The following is a 27493-nucleotide window of genomic DNA, read 5'->3' on the forward strand; positions in this document are numbered from 1 at the left end:
GGCACTCAGTAAGGTTGTATTGCTCGTACACCTTTGAGATTAAGCTATTTAAATAGATTTTTGGTGCTAATGAAATTTTCTTCTGACTCAAATCTGCAGGAACTGTGGGGAAATTTTGTCTTCCTCTGTAGTGAGAGGGAATTCTCCTTCTCCCGTGTTCCTGCAGTTTGTTGTAGTTTGTCTGCAAAGACCACCCGGCCTGAGTGGGAGGTCTAGAAAATGAGCAGCCACAATGCACAGAACACATCTTTTATTCAGTAAGCAAGCAAGCACAGAAGTATAATGTGTAGTGCTTAATATTCATACAGTACTAAAAATATAAAAATAGAAATAAAATTTCACTGAAAGCATTTTCACTCACAAATATACAAGGAAAAGTGCTGTCAAGCCACATCATGCTACACCACTTGCCAGTGCTGAACTGACAGTTTCCCAACAGAACTGAAACACTAAAAACTAGTCCTTCCTCACAGTTTTTGGTGAGCCTGAACATTTGACTATCAAAAATGGGCCTCCTGCAGTTGAGAACCTAAAAAGCATAGATGTCATAATGGAACAATAAAATAATTTGGGAGAGTCCTGTAGTGATAGTAGCCTGCTTCAGGCTGTTTGTGTAGAGAATAAAAGAAGAGAAGAGAAATAAACTTGAATCCTGATTATAATCCAGATCAGTCATGGCTAACAATTCCTGGAACTTATTGTGCATGGATATTTGTGCAATACTCCCACCTGCTGGCGTATCCATCAACTCTCTTCCTCAGACGCTGCAGTTCCCTTTGCCTGCTTTACACTGGCACAGATCTTGCCCTTAGGTCTGGTGGAGTCCAGGAGAACAACCCATCAACAATGCTAAGTGCCCTCACCTTTTGGTGGGACTGGAGCTGATCCAGCACCTTAACTTCTCTGGCTGCCCCTAAAGGGAGAAGAACATCCACGCAGCAAAGTGATATGGGCTGGAGACTGATTCCTCAGGAGAGTCCCCACACCAGATTCCTGGCTTTTAAGCCCCATTTTGAGGGAGTGACCTAGACCTGAGGGCTTAAGAATCTTCTGCTTGCTGACCCTGGGCATGGAGCTGAACTGCCTCCATCAGGGGCTGTCTCCATAAAGGCATGGGTGGGATTCGGGATCAGGCTGAGAATCACAGCTGTAAATCAGAACGAGCCCTGTCTCACAGAGTGTGTCAGTGCACAGAACCTACTCAAATCACACAGATAAGGGTGTGCAGAACCTAATGTGAACCCCACTGGGATCAGTTCTTATTTTGGAATGGGATGTATTTATACTTGGTTACACCTGCTATAAAAATAAATGTGACGATTAACCCCTGAGATCATTCTAGCATACTGTTTTGGCCTGTTACTTGTTTCCCTCAGAAATAAATTTTTATTTGGTTTACGGATGTTTATTTAGGTTCTAGTGACAAGCTTTTATAAAACACATTAAATAACCAATGTGGGGCTGAAAAGGTGTACATTCTAGTTGCATATATGATACATACCTTATACGTATATAATACATTCCATAACAGCTGAATGTTCTAGTATTGTCTGGGAAGTTCTTGCATGGGGACAAAGGACTTAAATACTAGAAGATAAACAGCTGTTCAGGATCAAAGATAATTGCATCTGATAAGGTTTACTTGGATTGTTTTTCTTTCTTTAAATCTTATTACACATAATAGCTACAGTAGTTTGTCCAGCAGGTAATAAATGAATGCATAAAGCACTTCTAGCTATATCTGGATATCATATGCATGCATTTTTTATAAATAAAAATCGAATGTGAGGTCACATTTTCCCATCTTCTGTTTATAAACTAAATCAAATTTCTCATTCATTGAAACAGTGAAGATGTCTTTCCATAGCCCAACTCGTCCTGAAACACAGAAAAGAACACAAGTCAGAGAGTGCATGTAACAGGACACCAAATACCTACAGTCTAGTTGTGCAGGGCACCAAGTATCAGCTGTGAGATTCTGATCAGTCTGGGCTTTCACTGAAAGCTTAATGAGACCTAACTAAGGCTGTTCACTGTGTCACCCAAAGCTCTGGCACAACCCTTGCAAAGCCTTAAAATATGAACCATACACCTCTTCAGCTGCCCCAGCCCAGTGTTATACAGGAAGAATTCAGATTTGTATGAGACTTACTCTGGCCTTAATCAGAAATGAACACAGATTTTGGGTTGGGTGTTCACTTAAAGGTGGATTTCTGCTTTTAGTGCAAACCATTGCTGTTTAATAATTCCAAGAGCTAGCAACACATTCCAAAATTACAGTGTCTACAGCACCCACTTGTTAGAGGACGATCCAAAAGGTACATGGAATGTGGGGTATAAAACTGACTACTGAAGTGTACGATTTTCATTGCTAATTTCTATTATTTTGTGTCTAGAGGATAAGTCCAACAGATGAACTTCCATTCCTCACCATGGGGAGACTTGCTTGTTAAATATGAGTTTCTATCTATGAAAGAGAACAAGTGCCATGCACTCAACTTGTGCCACTGACATTTTAATTTTGAACACAAGGAATAGGAAGCTTTTGGGGGATGCAATATGGACACTGAACATATTCCTCATAGGAAGTATTCTATGGGACCCAATCAGTAACATAAGCTGGTAACCCTGCTGAACCTACCAGCCAAGGACAGCAGCCCCCTTAACAACTGTTTCAAAGCAGCCCAAAATATATTTAACTCAGAGTCAGCCAGGGTTACTTATGGCTAAATAAGCCCCATGGAATAACTGGACTGGGAGGCCCAATTATCTTCTCATTTATGCTGGAGATAAAGACAAAATCCAGACTGAAAGGAGAACTGGGACTATGCTACCAGAGTTCAATCATAACAGCAAGAACAAAGCTACATGCAGGGAGCTTAATTATGCATTTGATGCATAAGAATACCCATTTAATTCAATTACCATTGCTTTTATGCAGCAACTTTATAATTGAGACCAAAGACAAAACTGTCTGAAGCATCTACATATTACTTATTAACATGATGGTATAGCATGTGTGGCAAGGGACATTTTATGAAATCAGGGCTTTTCTGTAACTCCTGAACGTATGAAAGTATCCTGGCTTCTTCTCAGGATCCAAAGACCAGAATAACCTGACACTGAAAATGCCATTTATTGTTTTCACCAAATTTCTCATGTATTTTTTAAAAAATAAATTAAGAAAGTGCTTACAATCATAAACATCTGATACTAACTGAAATTTTGCTCTGGCAACTACAACTGCAAAAAGTACAGCATGAAACACAAACCCCTGTATTTCCCATTCAATAACGATAATAAAATATTTTCTTCCTCTGTAAAGAAAAGCCTTTTATTTCTGAGTCTCCCTAACAACATGTATGGACAAATGACAAGTTTTACAAACAACATACATACACAGTGGATTATTTGTAACAATTGTTTTCTTTTTTACCATATGAATTGATAGCTTGTCAAAAAGTCACCCACCTGGTTTATGATTTGAATCATGCAACTGCGTAAATTATGATGGGATAAGAGTCAAATACAAGTAACATATCTAATCATTGTTCTGCTTTCACAGCAGTTCAGGGTTATCTTCAGAGTAAAGATCAATGTGCTAAAAGAAAAAAAAATGAAGAACTAAAATAAAGCAAAATAATAAAGTAAATGTAACTAATGACAAATTAAAAATATTTGAAACAAATTACAATCAGCTGTCATGTCATTGCCACCATTCTTTGTCACAGAAACAAACAGAGAAGGAACAAAGCACTGCTAATGAAGCTACATTCTGGAGAAACAAAATATTGTAAAAGCCAAAGACAGCAAAGAAAAGAAATTCAAAATAAGGATATTTTACTGAAAAGCACACAGCGAACAAATGACAAAATATCACATTAAGTGCTGTAGCTCCCTTCCTCCTCTATTACAACATGAAGGCTTCCTTTTGACACGTTTGTAGCCAGTAGAAATAAGAGGCTACGTGTGGGCCACCAAGGAGAACACAACCCCACTGTTTGTAAAGCCTTGTACCCACACAAGCACCTTATCCAAGAACCTCGGGATGTCCCAACCAAATGTGGGATAACTGAATAAATAACTAGCTGACACAGAACTAGTAGTCAAGAGGGTCTCATGATATCTGGTATTTTCATCAGAGATTTGAAAACAATTATAAATATTACAGTTGGTGTAATTTGCAGATCACATGAAGGCTGGCTGAAAATGGTAGCATGGAAAGGGCTGCTACACACAGAAATCTAAGAGCAAAGTATTCCTCTCATAATCCCTGAAAAAGGGACAAGAACCTGCAAACTGATTCCTCTGAGAGACTTTGTTATGATAAACATGTGCTTCATGTATGATGCTGTATCATAAAGTGCTAAGAGGCCTATGGGAGGAAAACAAGGGAAAGTTCCAAATAAAACTGGATTAAATTAGTGTATGAAGTGATTTTATGTTTGGATAAGGCATATGTTGGGGTAACATAGGAACTGATCATCTTGACCTGGTTCTCTCATTTCTAAAAGTGCTGTAAAGCAGCCCACAGAAAATAATTTGAGGGAGCCTAAGTTCACTCTTACACTTTTCAAAGACTACTGAAAGGACTTGATTTCTTATCAAAGGGCAGATGGATCAACAGATCAAATGGCACCTCCAGGTTCCTAGAGAAAGATCTCACCAGAATAAACATCTGGAAGATAAAGACATTTTAAACAGCTGAGGTAGGTAACAAAAATAAAAAGCTCATAAGAGAAGCTGTGGTTCCTTGCAATTTTACACATTAGAAATATCTGCTATTCTAGAAAATCTGATATACTTCAACCCAAGGGCTCAGGCCAGGATAAACTGTATGAGGTGGTATGGGCTTTGGCATGCCAAAGGTCAGAAGGAGCAGTGCAGAGTTCTCAGCACGAAGAGCTGAATCCACCGAAGAAAGACAAAGACTCTCTGACAGAGTGGTCTGAAATTACACTGTTAATCTTGGATTCTTCCATCCTTTCCTGTCACTTCTACCTAACTTGATTTCAAAAGAACCCAGCCCCCAAATTGCACCAACAGTCAGTTCCCTCCCATCCTTTACATGGCAATATTTTGCCAACATCTAACACACCCTAGAAGTCACTGATCTGCTTCTTGCAACTTCTCCAAGAAGAGTTTTGCTGTGGGTTTTAAACATACCCCTGCCAACAGGAAGAGCCTCTGCATTACAGCACTGATCAATGAGTTGATGGCAGTGTTCCACCATGGATTCCAACTGTGCTTTGTCATAAGAAACTCCTAAGAACCTCACCAGCTGCTCAACCATTGTTGCTAGGTCCTGTAAGAGAGCATTTAAAACCCAGGTTATTTCACAATGTTTAAAATTACATTTTTAATGAGTTTAAACATTTCAAAGTAAGCTATATCCCAGTGAGTGTGAAAAATACAAGTGCAGAAGTTGCAGAAACACCACTGCCTCGAAGTTTTGCCACCTTCCAATTTGCTGAAAAGAAACACATTCCAAAAAATTAGAGTAAGACAGGTTGGCAGAGAAGAACATGGCCATGTAACCTTCAGATGTTGGAACAGGGAACAGCTGAAAAGTAACTGTGATGCTTCCCACTTCAGAGAGCACCCCACCCTTAACTGATCCCTTTGGAACACCAGTGCATTTCAGAGGATTTAAAAATTACTTTGATTTTGACCTTAGTCAAATAAACAACTATAACCATTAGGAGAGCCCTTCTCCCTTTGTCAGGGACTGCATTCATGGGGATGGAGAGAAGCTGGTGAGGTGGCCTCTGAGAATAACCATTAATTTACATCTCCAGAAGTCCAAGGTTCCTCAGTATGAGTTGCAAGAACAAAATAGTAATATTTATCAGGAAGCAGAAGGATGCTGTGATGCCACCAGCTGGTGAGCACAGCTAGCAATATATTAATTATTCAAAACCCTGGATTTGAAATAATTTCGACTAAACTTTACTTACTCTGATTGTATTACACCTTCTTTTAAAACCCCACTCCATGAGAAGGCTCAGTAAAGCTGGAATTATAATTTACCCAGCTTTTTATTGAGTCTTGTCCTGATTTTGTCTTTTTAGAAAGAGGAGCTGGGTTTTTCCTATGTTTGCATTAGTTTTCCAGACAAATAAACATTTTGAAGTATTTTCATTAGCTCTCAAAAATGCATTACTGCAATAAGAAATACGTAGTATTTTCACCAGATTTCTGACTAAAGTGGATTTATTAGCCAGCATACTGTAAGGACCCAATAATTATATCCACCTTATGCTACATGATCATACCCTCATTGTTTTCAAATTTGTTTCACAGAAAGCAGTAAGAACAACCAAATAATCATGATAAATGCCAAATGCATAGGAAAAAATATTGATTATATACTTTTTTTCCTCACTGGTACAGCACATACAGCAAGACTTATTTTTTTAAATGAATGTCCAGGGCTGAGTGTAGCAAGTGCTGAACAGTTTCACATTGCTGCCTTCTCTGCAAGTAGTTCAGTGCTTATGGATGCAGGCAGACTCCCCAGTAAATTACTATGTATATGAAAGTGCTTAAAGTCCATAGAAGCTACTGAACTTTTAAAGCCAGTGCTTTAAAAATGCTATCAGGCACTAGGGAGCCCAAATATGGACACAAAAATGTAATTTTGTGCTTCATGTATTTGAAAAACTAGGATGCTAAATGTGATTAAAGCACCATTTTGCTACATCTAACCTACCTTATGCATATCTTCATACTTGAGAAAAAGTACATTGGCATCCATGTGGTGTTCCCAAAACTCTTGCACGTGTTCAAACCACGAACCATATCCTACTACAAAGACATTATGATTGGCATGAGGAAAATGAACATTTCTGTTGTTAAGCCATTATCAAAAAGGAAAAAGGAAAAAAATAAATGAAATAACTGGAGCAGCTCATAGCCCCAGGAGAACAGTACCTCATTTTGACCCATGGGATGGAAGACCTAACCCTCCCCCCAAAACTTTACTTGTTTGTTTTCCACTTCTCTGATTAAGTCCACATTTGCACTGATTTCAGTCAATTTATGTGTCTCTACCAGAGGTTCAGCCACTGGTACTTGTTACTTTACAATCTCAAGAATCTCTTTTGTTGCCAATATTAGAAGACAACCCCATGAGAAATGCATTACCAGTGACTAATACCCACAAAGTACTCACATAATCAAGGCAGAAGCTAAGCAAATATGGTAAGAAGATTTCCAATTTTTTCCCAATATTTTTTGGTGAATTTTATCTTTTCAGCAAAGCAGCTGTAGAAAAGTTTTTTAAAAAAAGCTTTTTAGGGTATTTTGAAGCCACCTCTTCTCTTTCAAAAAGAATTGTTTGATTCTGGTAACTGGAACATTGATGTGTTACCTTCATGCATCCATTTCTTAAGGGGTCTGTGGAACGGGAATAACAAAAATGGAATCTTTCCTTTAAAAAAATTGAAAATTGGTCAGTTGATTAAAATTGTTTTCCTATGAAACTGATCTCTTTGTCCACTGTACATGTTTGAGTTACCAGGATTCTGCTGTATTGCTTCCACGAGGTGCAAACATTCAGCTGAATGCTAAATTTACTGTATTATAAAGATCCCATTTGCACAAGTATGGCCACAGAACATGCTGTGATGTTTTATTGGCCCTGGGAGGTTGTGGTAAAGCCAGGTAGCTGCTACAAGATAAAGACACAAATAACTCTTGGGATACTTACATGGAAAAGAGCACCCAACCTTTCTGCCTTAGAACCTTCTAACGTGTCTTTCTTATGTCTCTGGTCTAGAAGTTCCTGATCATGGGCTACAGGCAAACATTCCATTCTCAGGGAATGCAAATGGAAAACTGAAGGTAGGCTGGAATGGGAGGAGAGCATTAATCCTGCTCAAGCTTGCAGGATAAGGAGCAGCAAAGGTTTTTAAGGCCTGTTAAATAACCTCCATTGGTAGGCTTTACCTTTTTCTTCCCTCTGTATTAGAGCTCCTTGAGTATCAGGTCCCCTAAATTCCAGGTTTGCTGCTCTGGATCTAGAGGAGATCCTGCTCTCAGAGCTCAAGGTACCTGGTGAATTCTTAGCATCGCATTGAGGCATCAGAGGAGATTTTGTAGAGAAATAAAAGGCAGCAGGAATTTTTTCCTCTTCCCAAGCTAGAGAGTGTGGCAATCCCTTGGCAAAAAGCCCAGTGGCAGTCAGTTATGTGAGAACACGGGGCTTGCCCTCCCTATCAGCTGGTGCAGGGGAGCTACTCCAGGCACTGCAGCCTGAGTGGGAGCACGGCGGGTGTGTCGTGAAGGAGCTGCTGGCTGAGCAGCTGGTGAGCTCCTGCAAAGCAGGTGATTGCATTCTCCTCACTGAGCTGCATTTTTCAGGCAGCAGCAGCCTGCAGCTGCCTTCTCACGGGTCTCACTCGAGCTCCCTGGTACACTCCCGATCAGGCCCATGCAAACTAGAGAACTTTGTGTCAACTTGCAAGGGACCCTGGAGCTTTTGGCTGAAATTTAAAGGAATTACCAGGAAAATAACCCCAAACCTGAGGACCAGAAACACTCTTGAGAAGTAGCTGACAGTGAGGAATAACTGAAATCAAATGATGCTGGGAGTATTCACCACTTTTTATAAGGTACCTGGCAGCCTGCAAACTGAATTTTAGAAGAGTAGGCTGGAGTTTTGCTCTAGTTCAGGTGGAAAACTGCTGAACCCATGGGCTCAAATACTGTAAGGCAAATATTTACAAAAAGCATGGCTCATCGTTTGCATGGACAAATCTAAATCCCCGCAGCACTATCTGCAGCAACCTCCTTGCTGTATATGCAAAACAAATGCACCTTTATCCAGTTCACTTCTGTACTTGCAGAAGGAATGCAGAGATGAAAATAAATGTGTGCAGAGAGAACAGCTCCTTACACTTGTCATTCATAAACCTTCTGCAGAACTCCTGAAACGTTCCTCTGTAGCTCATGGTCCTTAGGGAGCGGTGGAACTGGTAATAAGACACCACCAGGTCTTTGGGGTTTCGAGCCATGTATATTACCTGTGATGGGGGGAAAATCATCTTGTTGAAAGCTTTTTCCTCATCCCAAAGCACTCACACAACTGCTGCCAGTAGAGTTAGAACAAACACGAGCTCATTTTCACCTTTGAGTTGCCGTTGTGGAGGTCCGAAGGCAAAAACCGATAGGGCAGGTGGCTTTTGATGAGGCGAGGAGATGTCAGTTCCTAAAACAAAGCAGAGGGAATCGTTTCCTATTGAGCACTGCTTCAGGGCACATCCTGAGCTGTCCTGAACTATCACACTTGAAGCCCTTTCCTACAGGGACTTCCATTCACAAATTCACTTCCTAAATTAACAGGAGCTTGAAGGTAGAAATCAGGTCAGGGAGTTACATCTAGTTTTTAAATATCAAAAGGTTGGATAATATGTTGGGGGTTTTATCATTTTGGATTTTTATCCCTTTTGTTTTCAAAGTACTTCCATTTGTAGGACCTTCTCAGAAAGAGAATATAACAGCTGAAGATTTTTAATATCAAACTAACTTCATCTCCAGTGATGCCTCCACTAAAAATCCTTAAAAAATATTAGAAGCTCTGAAAACACGACCCCTTTTTCCAAATTTTACCCTTGTATTTTATTTTATCCTCCGAATTATGCCCAAAGGTTTGTCTGAGTGTGTGAATGTCTTTCAAACAATATTTTTTCTGTAATTGGAGACAAAATTGTCTTACGACACAAATTATGGTCTGCTATTAAAAACGGAATAAATCCATACTGAATCAGGCTCCTAGCACATGGCATAGGTAAGAATGTGTAATCTCAAACTAAACCTCTTACTATTGCCACCACTTTTTTGCATCAGGGTAGCACTGAGGTCCTGCTGGATTAGGCATCACAGACAAAAATGAGCAATCTCTGACCTCTAAATACTCTCAGCCTAAAGTAGGCTGAGGCTGCAGTTGTCATTGACCACATGCAGCTTAATTCTATCCCTGCCAGCCTTAGCTTGCTCAGTTCAAGCAGCACTGCAGCTGTTACAGGATGGCCCTGCACAGTTGGCCTAATAATTCCAAGATGTGCCTCTGTCAGAAGTGGTTGCAACAAGGACAAGATCACACTTAAGTGCCATGCAGCTGGACCTCAAGGGAGTCTTAATAGCATGGGATTTCATGCAGGATATTCCAAACCCCTCAAACTACACCCACAGAGTCTATAGAGAACCAGGATCTGTGGATCTGAAGATTGAGATGTGTAAATTCAGAGCAGTGGGAACACAGATCCATGGATATCTGCATTTGTACTTCCTCTTTCACAAATTAAGGGAAGGAATCAAAGCAAATTTGCCTCATTTGGCCAGCTCCTGTTTATGTAAGCAAGAGAGGCCTGGAACCTTGATTCAGAAAACCCACTGCCAAGATATTTAGGACATGGAGAAACATTTAATGTATTAAACAGAATACAATAAAGCTTAAAAAAAGCAATTTAAAATGACCCAATAACACTCCGAATCACTGCAACATTCTGAACAAATCTGGTGATGAAAAGGAGAGGGACACAGGAAGAAATGAAGTGATAAACATGGAAACAAGCAAAAAGATATCCAAATGCTGAAAGACTTTCTTTGCAATAAATTGTACCTTGATGATGTCCAGACCGGGCTGAGGGTACTCTAGGACTGGAAGTTGCTCATCTATATTCATTAGTCCAATCTCATCTGGATCAGCTCCCTGACTCACTAGATATACCACTTCCTGCAGCAAGCCTGTGCCTGCAGAAACCAAACAATGAAAGAGAACAGATTGTATTACAGCTCTTATCTAAACACAACCATACGAAGGGAGACCTAAACAGAGAAATAACAGAAACTTTTGTCCTCAGCAGTCTGCTGTGGGCTAAGTCTGTAACTACTGTTTTAACGTAGTATGTCAGCTCCCTTAGTCTTAAACACATGCAGATCTTTCATGCAAGAGACCTGAGATTTTTTAAATTCAGTAACGATTTAAATATCTTTGCCCCCAGATTGTTTAACCCATGAATTGCAAAGCATTTAACAAAAAGTTTTACCCCATAAATGTTACCTTGGCAAAACAGCACTATTTCCATTTTAGAAATTAAAAACCGACGCGAACAGAGGTCATTCAAGTTCTCAAAATGCATTAGTGGCTGTGCTGAGAGACCTTTATTCTAAATTGCAGGCAAGGCCCCTGTTATGCAATGATGTGAGAGTCTATTTATGTGTCCAGGTTATGGAGTGGATAAAGCCCCAAGCACATCCATGCACAGAGTCAGTCACAGGCTTTAGAGGCCCCAATTGCATTATCTCTCCCCACTCTGAGGACATTTACAAAGCAACCATTAGATATGATGGCCAATGACTGCACTTTGGAAAATTAATAGGTACTTCAATTAGACCTTTGGACAGGGAAACTATTTCAAAGTGACTTTACCTTCAGGCAGGTGGGGAACACTCAAAACAGGCAAATACAGAGATATTTGACAGAGAGTTATGAAGAGAAAAGCTCTGGGTGAGATGGAGGAACAGAATGGGGAGAGATCCCAGCAAGCCAGGGGAGGGACCCCACAGTTCAGATGAAAAGTCCCAAGGGTGTAGGACGTCCTAAAAACTGCAAAATCCAGACCCATTATTTAAGAGTTGTGAGCAGTAAGGGAAATGAAACCAGGATTTATTCCCTATCTTGTGTTGTCTAAAAGAACAAGTAATGGTTCCAGAACTGGTTACAAAGGCCAAGCCTGCCCCAACATCCCAGTCCTTGGAAAGATGAACTGCAAACTCTGAGATCATGACCATTTGAACTTGAAAATAATTTGTGAGTTGCAAGTCATTGTAAGAGTCTCTAGTTAATTCACATTAACTAACAGGTCTGTGTACACAAACAGGCACCTTTGCACCAATCCTGTATTTTGTTCCAACACAACAAAACCCCTACTGTTTCATTAATCTGATTATTGTTTAATCTGAGACAGAAACTGTTAAGTGAGGCCAATGGCTGGAGTAAACACAGCCCAGACACAATGTGAAAGAACACACACCTCCAAGAATTGTTTTGGATAGAAAGCACTTCAAGATTGCTCTGTTCCCTTGCTGACTGGTGGGTAAATGTAAAAGGTGTGGGCCATGAAAAAAAAAAAAAAAAGAAGACACATTTACATTCTCATCACCCTCAGAGACAGCTGTCACACACTTAATACACACTTGCCCCTGAGGCTGTTCACTCTGCATTTTTAATTTCGAGCATATATTTTATGCATTAAAATTAACATTTATATAGTACTTTTATATCAGTTCTTGTGACTCTGAATGAGCACAACCCTTGTTCTCATTAAATATTTATTCTGACAGGAAACACCCTGGTTCTCCATAATTTATTTCAGTATTTCCAATTCCACCTGCAAAGAGAAATGCTATTACAGCAGCCCTGTTCTATGAAAGCAAAAGAAATAACTCTGTGGGGATACACAATAAACTATTTTTTCATTGCTCAGCTGCTCTCTAGGCAAAAAGCTGCCATCTCTATTGTGCCTCTGAATACAGAAGGGCTGCAGGGTCGAGACAGAACCACCCTGACACTCCAGGAGAGCAGCACGTTCCCCACCAGATCACCACGAAGTCCCCTGGAAAAGTGAAAAGTGAGGGCCAGGGAGCACAGCCCCCATGGCCTTACCTGGTTCTGCTCAGACCTGTGGCTATGCACCCGACTTGGTTTGATTGCCATCAGATCCATGGAGAACTGCAGAGGTGGGAAATGACATATTTCCCACCCAAAGTGAGGGTTTTGGAAGCTCAGAAGTCTCCAGTTAAATGTGTTTCCACCAAAACCAGTGACACATTGAAAGACAAATGCTGGGACTATCCAATATGCTGGAACTTCTCCTCCCTATACCTGCAGCAGGATCACTGATCCCAATTTCCCCCGCCCATGAACTCTGTGCTAGCTTTCTCTTTTGTCACTCTCTGTATGTCTTGGGTTGACTATTAGCCTGACTTTTTTCCACATTGGCACTCAAGTTACTGTGCTTTGGAATTTCAGGGTGTTAATACAAATGGAAACTAGGGAATTAATTTTTGATGGAACAGCGATTTTTGTTTAACTCATCGCCCTTAATCAATTATTATTTACCATACACACACATTCCAAGAGCTCCAGGTAAAAAAATTATCATTTAAATGGTTTCCTGTTTAAAAGAACAAATTAAAGCATCAGAGGCTTATTTTTTTCAAAAGAAAAAATCTAAAAGCTTTTATGCATATGATTAGATATGTATGACCTCCTCACATCTCTACTAGGATTAAACCCAATTCAAAATAAAGATATGAGAGCTGACTGTACTTTTGCATTAGAAAAGATGACTTAACCTAGCAACAGGCAGCCCAAATTCCAGACCTGGCTGCTAGGGCAACATCTTCAACCCTGGGAACACTGGCTGGCTGGAAAACCAAATAAACTGGGCTACTGAACCTATCCACACGATGAGAAGCCCCAGTCTGGACTAGGGCTAGGAGAATTTGTTAAAATGCCATAGCATGATGGGATGTGAGTCTTCTGCTGCAGCCCCATCTGTGTGTAAAACATACAGAAATTTGCCATTTGACCCAGCTGATTTAGTGATCTCTCTGGGTATTTGCAAGAACCATCGTTTTATGGATGGAAGGTAAATTCCTGAAACTGAGGTTATCAAAGGAGATTATGTGAATAACGCCAGCAATCCCAGTCTATCACAAAACCTGGCCAGATCTAAATGTCACAGAAACTTTTCTTAGTAAAGGGAAAATTATGGTACTTATTGGACAGAAGAAAAAGGTGAGGCAAGCCAAATAGAAAAAGAAAATAAAAGTATGCAGAGCTTCTCCCTGTACTCCCTAGATTTCTGGCCCTGCTGAGGCAATGGATGCTGTGCACCTCCAGTATCTTCATTGCCTCCTCCTTGTGCTGCTGAACACCTGTACATGTACATGCACACCTCACTTGGGATGGTACAGAAGGATAAACACAAAAGGATAATCACTGAAAAACAGGATTAACTGCTAGCCCTCGGACAGGAGGCACCAAATGCCACATTAACAAGTTCCCTGCAATCTACCCTTTCTTCTTCCATCTGCAGCATTTCATCCTGGAGGAAGACTGCTCACCCTGCTACCTCCAAGGTCATATTGCCAAAACAGACATGGAATTCATGAACACTTATTGAATTCCAGCTAAAAAGGAGCCAGTCAGCATCCGAGGAACTCCGGTGCAATGTACCTGAGCAATGCTCTTCCTGACAAGCTCCTCTGCTGTCAGTGAAACGCCTCAGGAGAACACAGAGTGTTCCAGTTTATCACACAATATCTGGAAAGAGAGGGGGTGGGAAACAGCTGTGAGAAGATACTGCCTTCCAGAATCGGCAGGTTTTTAGGAGACCTTTTTAAATGATCTGTGAACCTGTATTTCTAGCCTGCTGTCATTTCATAACAGCATGTAGGAAAGCAGCCCAGTCTCAGCAGCAGGAGAGTGTGCTGGTGGGGATGTGCTGTGCTTTCCTGTGCTACCTAATGGCGCACAGAAACCAGGACTCATTAAAAATCCCATCACACCCCAGCAGTCCCTGAGACTGGGAACTCTTCCTTTGTGCCCTTGCCATGGCCAATGCCTCAGCAGCAAGAGCAAAGTCAGTCCAGGGCCATTCTGCCTCTGCTCATCAGCAGCTGCTGCAGCAGCAACCAGGCAGCACAGTGAGACAGACACGACTTGGAAACACCACGGCTACTCCTTCTGGCTTCTGCGCATTAGATGTCTTCCCATGTCAAATTTAGTCACTGTGGGAGGGAGAAATATTCTCTAGTGCAGATGCTCTCTGGCTTCTCTCAACACTTCCTGGCCACTGGCACTCCTATGAAGTCACCTGGATATCACAGATGTGTTCGAAGTGAAGTAGCAAATATAAAACCGTAAGATTCTCAGTGAAGTTTCACTTCTCTATGTGGTTTCTAAGGTAGTTTCTTTCAGTGTCTCCTTTCTTATCAGCTAAAATGGGACAAACCTGCAGCCCAAAGGCCTTTGGTATATTCCCTTTATTTGCCCCTTTGGAAACCACATGGAAAATTAAAATAAAGAAATACCAATGCTAGTAATCTAGCAATCCTACTTAGCTGTACTTTATTTTATCTGCCAATGCTTGACCAAATTTTGGCTAACCCAATGCAACAGATCCATTATGACTCATAACTTTTTTATAGCATTGGTAGATACAAGTGCCCATTAAAAATGAGAGCTGCTAAAGCTGCCAGACTGGCCTGCAAGTGCTGTACAGCAGAGCCTCACACCATTGCTCTAATTGCCTGCAAGCTCATTCCCCCTTGGCTAATTCCAGTGTAAATCTTCAGGTCAGTATGACAGATTCATCTTCACCCTACAATACTGGAGGGAAAATTAGATTTTTCCACTAGAAGAAAAAAACATTTCCAAAACATTAAAGTATCTCCTCTTGAGGTCTCTATGTTAAAGTTCTCCTACATGTTCGAATTCCACCTGGCTTCAGAATAGAGGTTTTCATTAACAGCTAGGGTTTCAAAAATAAAAGTAATGTATACACCTTGGTGCCATATTTTCCAGTTCTTCTGTTTTCCTAAATGAGACTGGGGATTCAGAATAAAGACTAAAATTGTGATGTTATATTGTCACACTATTTTTTTTGACTGACCAATTAAATAGTTTTTAGAGGCCCCAATTTTCAGAAAGGACTGAATACTCATCCTGTAAGACTAATGCCCTTCTTATATGGCCTAAATGCCCCATAGTCAATAGTGACCTGTCATGGGAGTCTGTGGTACCCAAGGAACCTGAATCCAGACCTACTGAAAGTAAAAGGCGACAGCTTAAGTAAGACTGGATTAAAAATAAGTGTTAAATACACAATTTCCAGCAACATTCAGTAAGCACAGTCTTAGATTTTTAGACTTCCTAATCCATTTATTCTTCTGCTTGCAGCTACCAGCTTTTAAACCAAAACCAACAGGCTAAATTCTGGAGACATGGGTCCATTAATTCTGAGTTGTGTTTTGAGTATGTTTTGCCAGAGGCTATAAACAGCACACTGTGAAAACCCTATTCTATTTAGGAGGAAAACCTTCCTTCTGTTTGGTAAAAATGCTGCCACTGAACTGTTTACACACATGCATTATCCACAGAATTATTGCCATTATGTCCAATACAGTATCCTAAAGCACTGCTTTAATGAACTGGTTACAAAGCAGGGCTATTTTTGGCTAATGCATTAGTACTATTTTTTTAAAAAGTGGCCTGAGTCGTGATTCTCCCTTACATTAGCACACTGACTACTCAATAAAGGGCAGGATGGGAAGTGCACATCAACCACAGAGCGTCTGAGACCTGGCACTGACAGCTGGGGCAGCCCCACTCCCCCAGAGTGAGGCAGGCGACCACTATTGTCCACACCAAACACCAGCCTGGAGACAAACACCTCCTTTGGATCCCAAAATGGGAGCAACACTAGTAAATAAAACACACCAGGTCCCGTTCTCTGGGAGATTTGTGGCACAGCCAAACCCAAACCCACAGGGAACGATTCCCCAAAGAAGAGAGATTCATCCGTCTCTTCCTGGGATCGGCACTGGCTCCAGCTGTCTCCCACACCATGCTGGGAGCACACTGGAAGAGCACAGAGCTCTTCCAGGAATGTGCAAGCAAGGAAACAGCATGGATGAGAGCCTGCCAGAGCCTCTGCCTAGTGTACTAGTTAGCTAGTGTAGCCCTGGTGAAGCAGATAACCAGATTTTCTATGTTTCCTACTTTAGACTTTATAAAACCACAAGAATAGCTCAAGTCACATACCCTCCATAAAAGCCATGGCTACCCCAGTCTGTACCAGCTGGCAGAGGTCTCTTGCTGAGGACAGCTGGGGCAAAAAGTCTTTCTTTTCTATCCTTGTTAATAATCCACAGCATCCTCACATGCTCTGCAGCAAGGGCTGGGTAAGAAGCATCCTAACTCTAAGAACTAAGCTCTAAGAACTGAGTCAGGTCCACAGATCTGTTAAAAACAACAGGCCACAAGTTTGCCTTCATATGCCTTCTGGTTGAAGAGTCATGATTTGCGTCTTCAAGCTTGTCCTGACATCCATGATTTCCTCATATCCAGGTGTCCTGGATTTTGTCACAGGTCTGTCACAGACAGCTGCTACTGGTTGGTTACAGACCTCTCTTGGTATCAGATATTCAAAGGGAAAAGTATTTTACTTTTCTCTTGAAGCTTTAGCTGGGCTGTCCACATCTGTGGATGCTCATAATTTCTGCACCTGGTGTCATCACTAATGGAGTAACATCACACAGGCTACTCCAATCCACTTAAAATCAGATTGGCCAAATTAGCAGAAGGAGTTTGTACTTTTGGCATCAACTCACGTAGCCAATTTTGCCTGGGACAAACCAGAATGCATCCCCCCAAAATACTCTGCAGGTTGTTTTTCTACCAGGAATGACACACAGCAGGCTAAGGACACCAACAGTCCTGCACTAGCACAGGCTCCTTTAAAAGAGGACACCCTCCCAACCCAGCTCAGGCACCGCGGCTTTCACGACAACCGAGCAACGCGCCGGGTTGTGCAGCCATAACAAAGGCTTGGCCAGCAGGACAGGAACTCGCAGGGGAAGAGATCTCTTACTGGCTAATACATGCTACAGGGCAGGTTCTGTCTCAAGCATCTCAAAGTTTCCTGGCAAACTGTCCCCGTGTAAACCAGCAGCGGTACCTCCTCACAGTGATGGGCAAAAGCGCATCAGCAAAGTTTCAAATCTCACCTCCACTCTGGAGCATAGAAAAGATGCCCCTAAGCCAGTCTTACCTCAACTGTATCCTGCCCTCCTGCATCCTCTGGCAGTCCCATTCCCCCATTTTTTAGAGCCCATAGAAAAAAGCATCCCTAAATTACAATAACACGTTACCCCAGCAGGAGCTCACAATCTCCAGCTGAAAGTCTTCCCACTGTGCCTAATTTCCCTTCATTTTCACACACTGTACCAAGGACAGCAATGCAGCAAAGAACTTTGCTGTAATGACAAGCCATTGGGTTTTGCAATCGTGCTCAAGGACTTGATTACATTGAAAGGAACTTCATAGTTACCCTTAGCACCACTGATTTCTAGGACAACTCTATCACTGTGCTGTGCTCTACAGTCATAAAATGGTCTGTGGGTAAATGCAGAGCTTCAGATCAAGCTCTGCTGACTGAGATAGGATCAGAAATCAGGAAACAACAGGGAACATCTATTAGACACTTGTGTTGAGGTAGATCTCATACCCTTTGCCATGAACATACTCCTCTCCCCATATAATAATGCCAGAAGATGTCTGTCACTACTCAAAATCCAATTCTCTGCCTCAGTTTCAACCCCTTCCAGGAAAATAGTTAGGCAAAACCTGCCTACACATTAATGTGCATTTGCACATATTAGGTGGTCAAATTTCAAGAGTGCAGCATACCAATAATATAAAGTGAAACAGCTGCAGGTACAGGTTATACATCAAATAAAAAAGGCAGCACATTTGTTTCCAAATTTCCAGAAACACTGTTTGCCCTCTACACAACCTGTCCAGTCAGCTATTGCTTGTCTAAGGTTAGGGAGTAAAGCATTTCACCCCACACAGAATCCCACTCAAATTATAGCTGCACTAAGCAAAAACCATTCTTCTCAAGGTACCTATGTCCCCCCTCATTTAGCACACAGTCATTCCCCCTGCATGCTGGGCTGCTGTTTTAGGCCAGCTACAGCCATTTCCATTGCTGCTCTTCAGAATCAGAAATGGAATGAGATCTGATTGGGAGTATAAAAGGGGATCAGCCAGTCGATATCACCATGGGTTTGATGCCCAAAGATTTTAGCTTTTTATACATTTTTTTATATTTTTGTAGCTTTGTGGACTGTTAATACATGGTTGTATACCTCCTGGTATTTTTCCCACCCTTTCTCTTAGATTTTAGAATAAGCTAATCTTCTATCACATTCCTGAAATACTGTTTAGTCTTGTTTTCAAGAAGACAACCTACAAGGACATTTTGTTTTCCAACCAGAATCTGAGAAGACAAAACAAGAAATGGGGCAAAGAAGCCTCTGCACCAACTCAGGGCAAAACCTGGGGGAAAATTACTGAACCAGCTGCTCTTCTAACTGAACAATATTTGCTAGATATGACCATTTGTGAAACTTACAAAAACTGTGGAAATCTGATGTTGGGTGTGCCCATTACCATGGGGGCACCTGGAAGCTTCCAATAAAGGCCTGCTTTTTTATCTTACCATTTTAATACTGTCATAAGGGTTTTTCCCCTTGATATCAGGCAACAGGTCACAGTATTGCAGCAAAATGGTTGAAGAGAACACACTTTTTCTGACAGAAAGCACTGGTGATCCCATAGAAGCACCGACACCCATCATTACTAATGTGCACTTCAGCTCTGCATGTAGAGAGCAATCCAGCTTCAGCAATGCCTGTAGCTGTTCTGTGCTACTTTGGCAACCCTGACCAGCAGTAAACGGGCTTTTAACGGCATGGTTAATCTGTGTTTCTGATTGCCTTGCATCAACAGGTGGGCAAGAGGCCAATGGCCCCTGGGCTGTGCCAGCCATGGGGTGGCAGCAGGGCCGGGGCAGTGACTGTCCCCTGTGCTGGGCACTGCTGGGGCCACACCTCAGATCCTGGGGCAGCTCTGGGCCCCTCAGGACAAGAAAGGCATTGAGGGGCTGGAGCGTGTCCAGAGAAGGGAACGGAGCTGGGGAAGGGGCTGGAGCAGCAGGAGGGGCTGAGGGAGCTGGGAAAGGGGCTCAGCCTGGAGAAAAGGAGGCTCAGGGGGCACCTTCTGGCTCTGCACAACTCCCTGACAGGAGGGGGCAGACAGGGAGGGGCCGGGCTCTTCTGCCACGGCTCAAGCAAAAGGATGAGAGGAAATGCTTAATTCAATTTCAGACCTGCAATTTTCTAGTTTCTCTACAAAAGTATATATGGTAGGTGACATATGCTTGTCCATGGGAACTGCTTTTCATGATATATGAAAAATTCTGGTAGAGAAGAAATGCATCTAGTGGTAAACATAGACAAAAAGGTTATATGGCTTATCCCATGTCACACAATCTGCAGCCACAAAGTCACACTACATGCCCAGGGTACATAAGCTTGCATCACTTCTAAAGAAGCCTTTTTGGGACAATAAAGGGGGTAGATCCTTCCCCTCAGCACAGGGCGTATGAGTCCCTAATGTACTGAACAAGAGAAAAGTCTTCATTTAATAAGATTGCACAATAAGAATAAAAAATGAAGCATTTTGCTTCCTTTCTTTAATAACTTCACTGTGACAAATGAACAATTAACATGAAATGAGAACAACTGGCTGGTGGGTTTGGCTGATCTACATAATTTTCTAATTCTTTAGTCTTTGAGGTCACTATCATTTAATACAGTCAATAATGATTTCACATGTTCAGAACACACTTTTTAATCTGGGTTAACTCTGGGTTTTAACCTGGTTTTTGCTTATTTTTTTCCTATGCATGTTTACAAAAAAAAAAGCAAGTTGAGTTTTGCACTACTTCACAGCAGGGAAGCAATTATGCTACATTTGCAAAAGACCCAGCAAAACCTATTCGATAACTGGAGAATTCTTCCTCTTCTGAACCATTTGTTCTGCCTCTAGTAACATCTCTTCACTGGTTTGATAAAAGGGTCGTGAGAGAAACACTGATATATGGATAATAAAAGGAGTTTCCTTACCTGCAGATTTTTTTTCTCCGTTTTTATTTCAAGTTTGTGGCACACAAAGACCTATTTAATTCTACTCACATTGAAATCAAGTCAAATGCATCATTGGCAAACTTAACATTGTCTTCAATTACTTATGTTTTGATAATTTTATTTATAATTTCTTCACCTAGCAGCATTTAAGATTGAGTCAATACCTGAAGGTACTTTGAGCTTTATAGAAAAAAAAAAGATACACCCATTTCAGAAGGACTTTCAAAGCACAGGAACCCAGTGGCTCTAACCCCCAGAAATATGAATCTGCAGAAGTTACTTTCTGCACCTGAATGGTCCTCAGTGGGGTGAGTTTAAGCCGTGGAGTATTTACTCTTCTCAGTGGTGGAAGGAGCATGATTCAGTCATCAAAAGCAAGAAATCAGATTCAAATATAGACCCTGTCCATCAGTCCCAAAAGAGACAGCTCACAAAGGTTATCTCTATCACACAATGCAGTTTGCTGTTCCCTTCCTGTTTGAGTAAGAATTCCATTCATTCTGGCCAGCTGGTATGGGAATTGATGCACATTCATCTGCCATTAAAACAGAACAATATCTGAGCTTTATACATTGCTTAAAGAAACCAAATAACTGTGATGTTACTGTCAAAAAGTTACATGCTATATTCTGATTTTAAAGGTATCAACTCATTCATCCAGATTCATGACACTGACAGAGGTTTCTCATCATTTGGTGTCACAGAGCATAATATTGCTTCAAAAACCAGAGGTGAAAGGAAAAGAATCCCAAATATATTTTGTGTAAAAATGTCTTGATTTTTAAGCCAGCCTCATGATTTCTCAAGGCATGCCTCTGGGCCAGTAATATTTGCATTAATTCTTTCAATGAAGATGGTTTAAGCCCAAGGCAAAAAAATTCCACAGAGGTTATAGCACTATAAATCCAGCATAGCAGAATCTGGCTCTTTTGCAACTGCAAAGCTGTGGTTATAAAATAATAGCAAAAAAACTGCTGGGAGAAGTTCCCTAGGAGAGCACTGGAAATTAAGGCAAGTCAACTAATTTAACACACATGGATGCTTGTGTCCCCTGAGGAGCCTTTGCCACAAAGGCCACTCAGACCTGCCATTAGCAGGGAAACCTCTGCAATCCACTGCAGCTGCCACACGTCCCTCTGACAGCTCCCAGCCGAATCTCCCACAGCTCAGGAACATCCTTGGGCAACCTTTCAGCCTGATTCTCCTCTCAGTTATGACTGTGCAAATCAGGACTGACTGTCAGCAGTGTTCGACCTGTGCACATCTGGGTATCTGCAGCCACATGAACTTAGTCAAGCAATAATACTCTGTATATTGAATAATAAGACTGTTACTGGGAAGTACAGTAATACCAGTCTCACCTGTAAATATCACCCCACTGCCAAGAGATTTTTATAGTCTGTGGAAAACAGGAAAGGCAGGATTGCACAAGATAAACAAAGCGAGATTTTGGCACACTCACTTGGTACATTTTCTTTATAATTCATTTCTTTACTCAAGATTTTGCCAACCTGATTTTATAACGTTGTCCCACAGACAGCCAAGGCTGATTGGAAGGGGAAGAAACAAGAAGCCAGGGATAAGAAATCCTTAAACCAACTTCATAGCCAAAGAAAAAAGTATGTATGTCTACATTAAGGTTCAAGCCTCTCTTTGCCTTAAGTGTAGCAACTTTGGAGTGCCAAGAATATTTGAGATGTCGATGAGCTGAAGTCTATTACTTTAACTGGGCAGTCAGGCAAACACGAAAACTGCTGTTTATGTTGTACCCTCTGTTTCCCATTCACAGTTTAACAGTTGTCCCTGTCATAGCTGTAATGGCCAATGCATCAAACAGCTCCTTCCCCAGACAGAAGAAAACCCCAGGGCACACAGAGACCCTGCATGGGAAGAACATAAGAGGGATCATGGGATGAGGGAAATGGGCCATGGAAGAATGCAGAGAGATTGTAAGAGACAGGAAGGACAGAGCTCCTCCATCAGCCAGGACTGGCGCATCCTGGTGACCCAGCAAGAGGTAGTGCTGGATTCAGGAGTGGTAGAAATAGGAGGATAAATGAGGTGTGCACGCAGTGGGAGAGGCACACAGAACAGGAGGAGAAGAGAGAACCCCCAGTGCCATGACCTGCACACACAGAACCTCTCAAACAAATAATGAAATGGACAACCCAAACTGACTCACCCTGGTTCATTTCACGTAGCACCAGAGGTGAGTGTGAAAGAATTCCAAAGAGGAGACCTCAGTAAATACACACACATGAAAGCTGTCCTTGGACTGACCCACATACTCACTGCTGGCACTTCATTAAAGCAAAGGTCTAGAGCCAACATATTGCCTAACAGCCAAATGGTAGTTACAAAAATCCAGTGCTACAAGAGAAATTGAGAATCTATTAAAAACCACCTCCAGACAGGTAAGGCCATAGGCAACACTTGCTCTTTTGAACCTTTGTCTGGCACCAAATGCAAGTTCTCATGAAGTGGCTGGACTTGAAGCTGATATTTGCTCAACAATTGACATTTTTCCACACAGAACTGCAAAAAATTATTTGGCAAAATAATCACCATGGGGAGAGAGAGCTTCATTATTAATGTAAATATCTCAGTTTCTCAAATTACCAGTTTTGCAAAAGGCATGAACTTGTGGGCTTTGACCCAGGAATGCAAAGTACACATTCATTTAGAACACACACAAGATGGTATTAAGGGAGCTGCTGTGCACCTCTTCTGAGTAAGCACATGGACAGATCACATTCAGTCAGGATGACACCGTAAGACACAATAAAACACTGAGTGAACCTGAACTAAACACTACACTTCAGGGACCAATTTAATTCCACCGAAATCACTGATGTTAGCAAACAGCTAATCTGGCTCTTAGCACGGTGACTGGGGGAATACCATGAAAAACTTTGCTTCTCTATTAATTTTGTAGCTTAAGTTCATAGATGAGATTTTTAATTTTCAAGTAAGGTACAGAAAGTCCACAGGATGAGAGGCTGCAATGCAAGTTGTGACAGAGGCACAGTGCTGCCTATAATCTGTGCATCTGTATCTTATTTGTGATGTGAGCTCCACGGCATTCTGGTTTACATTTCCTCCTGCAAATTTTAATTTATTTTATATTAATAATTAATAAATAAATTTTATTAATTTTAATTTTAATTTTAATAAACCTCCTGGTTTAAATTTCCTCCTGTATGTCCCACTCAGCCTGCCCACTCTACACTACAGAGTTATGTGAAAGCTGGAACTTTTGACTTCACTTCTTCAAGAGCAGTAGCACACCTGATTTTAAATTATGCATCATGGCAAGAAAGGTTTTCTATAACTACAGCAGCACTGGATGTAAAAACATAGACACATTCATGTATCTAAGTGAGTCTCTGGGTTTTAGGCATAAGTTTCTCATAGTCCAGAAGCTCCCAAAAGCTGTTATCATTGATTGGGCACAGGTGTTAAGAATAATTAAAGATATAAGGGATATCATTATTCAGCCATCCATCAGTGGAAATCACATTAAAGCAGAGTCACTTTCCATTAGGCTTATTACATTACTCCCAGTAAGGCCACTGGTACATTTGATTTTCTATCATTATTGGAACAGCTTCTTCCTGGGTCACTCCCAATTTACCAATAACTGTAACTATTTCCAAGCACCACCTGCATTTCACCTGTTTGGAGCTGCATTGTGTATTCCTGCAGTGTACAGTGTCTTCCAAATGGCTTCCAGACCACCAGTCCCTGGGACAGCTGAAGCAGTCCTGGCCCTATAAGCCACTTGTGGATTGTCTTTGCCAGATAAGCCACCATATGGTCAACAGCTACTGCTGGAGCCTTCTGCTCGTAGCCACAGGCTCTGGCCTCTCACACATCCAGCACACAGACTCTTTTGGGTATTTTCCACAGTTTGAGCAGATGGAGAGCTGCTGCTACACTGAACAAAGCTGATTTCTTTAGGAACAAGAAAAAAGTTTTCCATTGGACCTATTCGACATTGGTGTGTTTTCCTTTCTTGAAGTATTGTTCAAACAGCATTTATTCACAGAAACTAGGTAAGTGGTCCCAGCCATGTTCTACCTGTAAATATTACCAGAATAAGCCAAAGCATTTCACCGTAAATAATTACATTTTGTGCATGAAATCTGTTTTGTGAACCTACATTTATTCATTTCAGCAACACCATGAAAATTCTGATTAGATCCAGTAAAGAGAAAAATCTGTGTCAACACTATTGAGAGGCAGGAAGATGAAGTTTTAGTTAGGGTAATGGGGTTCTGGATTTAATTCCTGGCTTTGCTGTAGACTTTCTGTATGACCCTGGCTAAGTCAGTGGGAGCCATCCTAGGGAAGCCAAATTTCTGCTGTCCCTAGCCACCAGCCCCTCTGAAGCCCTAAATAAGCTGTAATCCACAGAGCAGCAGCTGACAAAACAAGCATCCAAGGGTACTGGTAGACTTTGGGCTACAAAAAGGTGGAGCCCAAAGATGTTATTATTGTCTAGAGCCTATTCCCTCAACAAGGACATCAGATTACTCACCCAAGCATTCTCTTTCCTAGCAAATGAAATCCTATTTTGATCTCAAGGCTGCTCCTGTAGCTTGTCAATACTGCATCTTCAGTTTTGGTGCCCCAGTTCTCACCCATCTTTTCCTTCTCCCATGACCATCAGTAAATCCTCTTGTAGCATGTTTTGTAAGTGGGCAGTTCCCTGTCACTGGGGCCCCAAAACATCTAATATTATGTTGCTGTATGCACAAAACAGCAAATTAAATATGATTATGCAAGCTGGCTTTTCACAGCCACCTGTCTAGCCATCAAAACTAAGCAATTGCCAGCTATTAATGATGTTGTGGCTGGCTGAGATTGGCTGAGGATGTTTAACAAGACACCACTGTGAAATTGGGGTGCAATTCTAACATAGGAACATTGTAGCTACAGATTCTCAAAACCAGAATCTTAAACCATAAAGAATTTAATAATATTGGTGCTGCATGCTATAAATCTTGAAGAAGACAGTCTAAAAGGGCAATTAGAATGTAGCTGTCTACTCGCAATCCTCGTATTTTGGGGGCCATCCATCTACATACTTTCCCTTCTCTAATGTGTTATCTATCAAGCTCTTGCCAGTCTTTAAGAGCACAGTAAGTAATAAAATATCAAAAAAAATGTAAAGAAAAATGCTTGAAACTGCTTGAGAAGTGATAAAAACACAATAGATGCTACATTGTAGAAATGTGCATGCTTGAAGCAGCACACCAAGAAGTTGAAAAGCATTAGCCATTCAGACAACAAACAATGAAGTAAGTCAGAAACCCACAATACTGAAACATTGTTTTACAAGGGCATTTACAGAGCTGACATCTGTTATCTCCAATGGACTTTGGACTTCCTAGAAAGAGATCATTTATTGTCAGGAAAAAAAGTCACTCAGGAATGCACTTACAAAAGACTTTATCTGATTTTATCAGGTGGGGTACAAAGCTCCCATACTGTCTGTCTCTTTGCAGGCAGCACTACATCCATGGTAATTCTCTTTAATTATTTTTGCTTGGAAATGGAGAGGATAAAAAACCAAGAAATATGGCTTTACAAGCAGACACCCAAACGGTATACAGCAACCAAAGGATGCATTTAGTGGACACAACATGCACTTGTACTGTAAACAGGAGGCCTTTCTGGTGTATCAGACAGTGCAGCAAGAATGTACTTGGAGCACATGTTCTCCCAGAACGATCTGGGCAGCGGCCTCGGGAGTGCAGCACAGAGGGAACGCTGTGGAGCAGACACCGAACCTGTGCACCACAGCAGACATTCGCATTTAAGGCACAGACCTTCCCCGTTCGACATCTTTGCTGAGCGAGGTTTCCCTTGCTCGGAGCAGCATCGTCATCCTCCAGCGGTTCGGGACCACCCAGGCGGGCTCACCGGGGCAGCGCTGGGTGCTGGCGTGTACCCACCCTCCGTGGGTCCCCCGCAGGGCCTCCGAAGCCCCTCCGTGCCCGGGACAGGTTCTTAACTCTGCAGAGCTGCGGGGGCTGCCGGGCCCAGAGCAGCATCCCCGGCCCCATGGCACCATCCCCGGACACAGGGTACCATCCCCGGACACAGGGTACCATCCCCGGCCCCATGGCACCATCCCCGGACACAGGGCACCATCCCCGGACACAGGGCACCACACCATCCTTGGACACAGGGTACCATCCTGGGACACAGGTCACCATCCTTGGACACAGGGTACCATCATTGGACACAGGGCACTGCACCATCCTCGGACACAGGGTACCATCCCCGGACACACCCGCGGTGCCGAACAGGCTCAGGCCTCGCCCCCACATCCCGCGGGGGCCGCCGGGGCACCTCCAGCCCCCGCTCCCGGCCCCGGCTGCCCTGCGAGCGGGGAGAGGAGGAGGACGAGGAGGAGGAGGAGGAGCCGCCCCACCACCCGCGGCAGCCCCGGCCCGCCCGCCCGCCTACCTGATTTGGGATAGGTGACGATCCAGACGTCGCTGTCCCTCACCGGGAAATTGGCGATCTCCTCCATCTTCCCGCGGCAGAAGGGCGGCAGCCGCACCCCATTGTACTCGAAGTACTTGCTCTCGAACTCGCAGGGCGTGCTGGGGGTCTCGGCCTCGCTCTCCGCCATCCTCTTCCCTGCGGGCCGCGGGGGAGGCCGAGGTGCGCGGGCCGCGGGCGCTCCGGCGGC

General features: G+C 42.3%; 1 protein-coding gene across 2 annotated transcripts; it reads right to left on the reverse strand.

Moving 5' to 3' along the window:
* Positions 1 to 233: 233 nt before the first annotated feature.
* SULT4A1 (sulfotransferase family 4A member 1) lies at positions 234 to 27493 on the reverse strand. 2 transcript variants are annotated; one of them, XR_011148004.1, is made up of 8 exons: positions 27265 to 27493; positions 10625 to 10755; positions 9131 to 9211; positions 8900 to 9026; positions 6713 to 6807; positions 5167 to 5305; positions 3472 to 3601; positions 1793 to 1878 (listed from the first exon to the last, which is right to left on the reverse strand). XR_011148004.1 is itself a non-coding variant. In XM_069003377.1 (7 exons), exons 1-7 carry the CDS (start codon positions 27431 to 27433, stop codon positions 1766 to 1768), a joined length of 855 nt encoding a protein of 284 aa, XP_068859478.1. In that variant the 5' UTR covers positions 27434 to 27493; the 3' UTR covers positions 234 to 1765. The 2 variants fall into 2 exon arrangements, 1 of the variants encoding a protein (XP_068859478.1); XM_069003377.1 differs by lacking the exon at positions 3472 to 3601 and having other exon boundaries at positions 234 to 1878.

Source organism: Aphelocoma coerulescens, chromosome 1A (genome assembly GCF_041296385.1).
Source record: "Aphelocoma coerulescens isolate FSJ_1873_10779 chromosome 1A, UR_Acoe_1.0, whole genome shotgun sequence".
NCBI classification, from domain to species: Eukaryota; Metazoa; Chordata; class Aves; order Passeriformes; family Corvidae; genus Aphelocoma; species Aphelocoma coerulescens.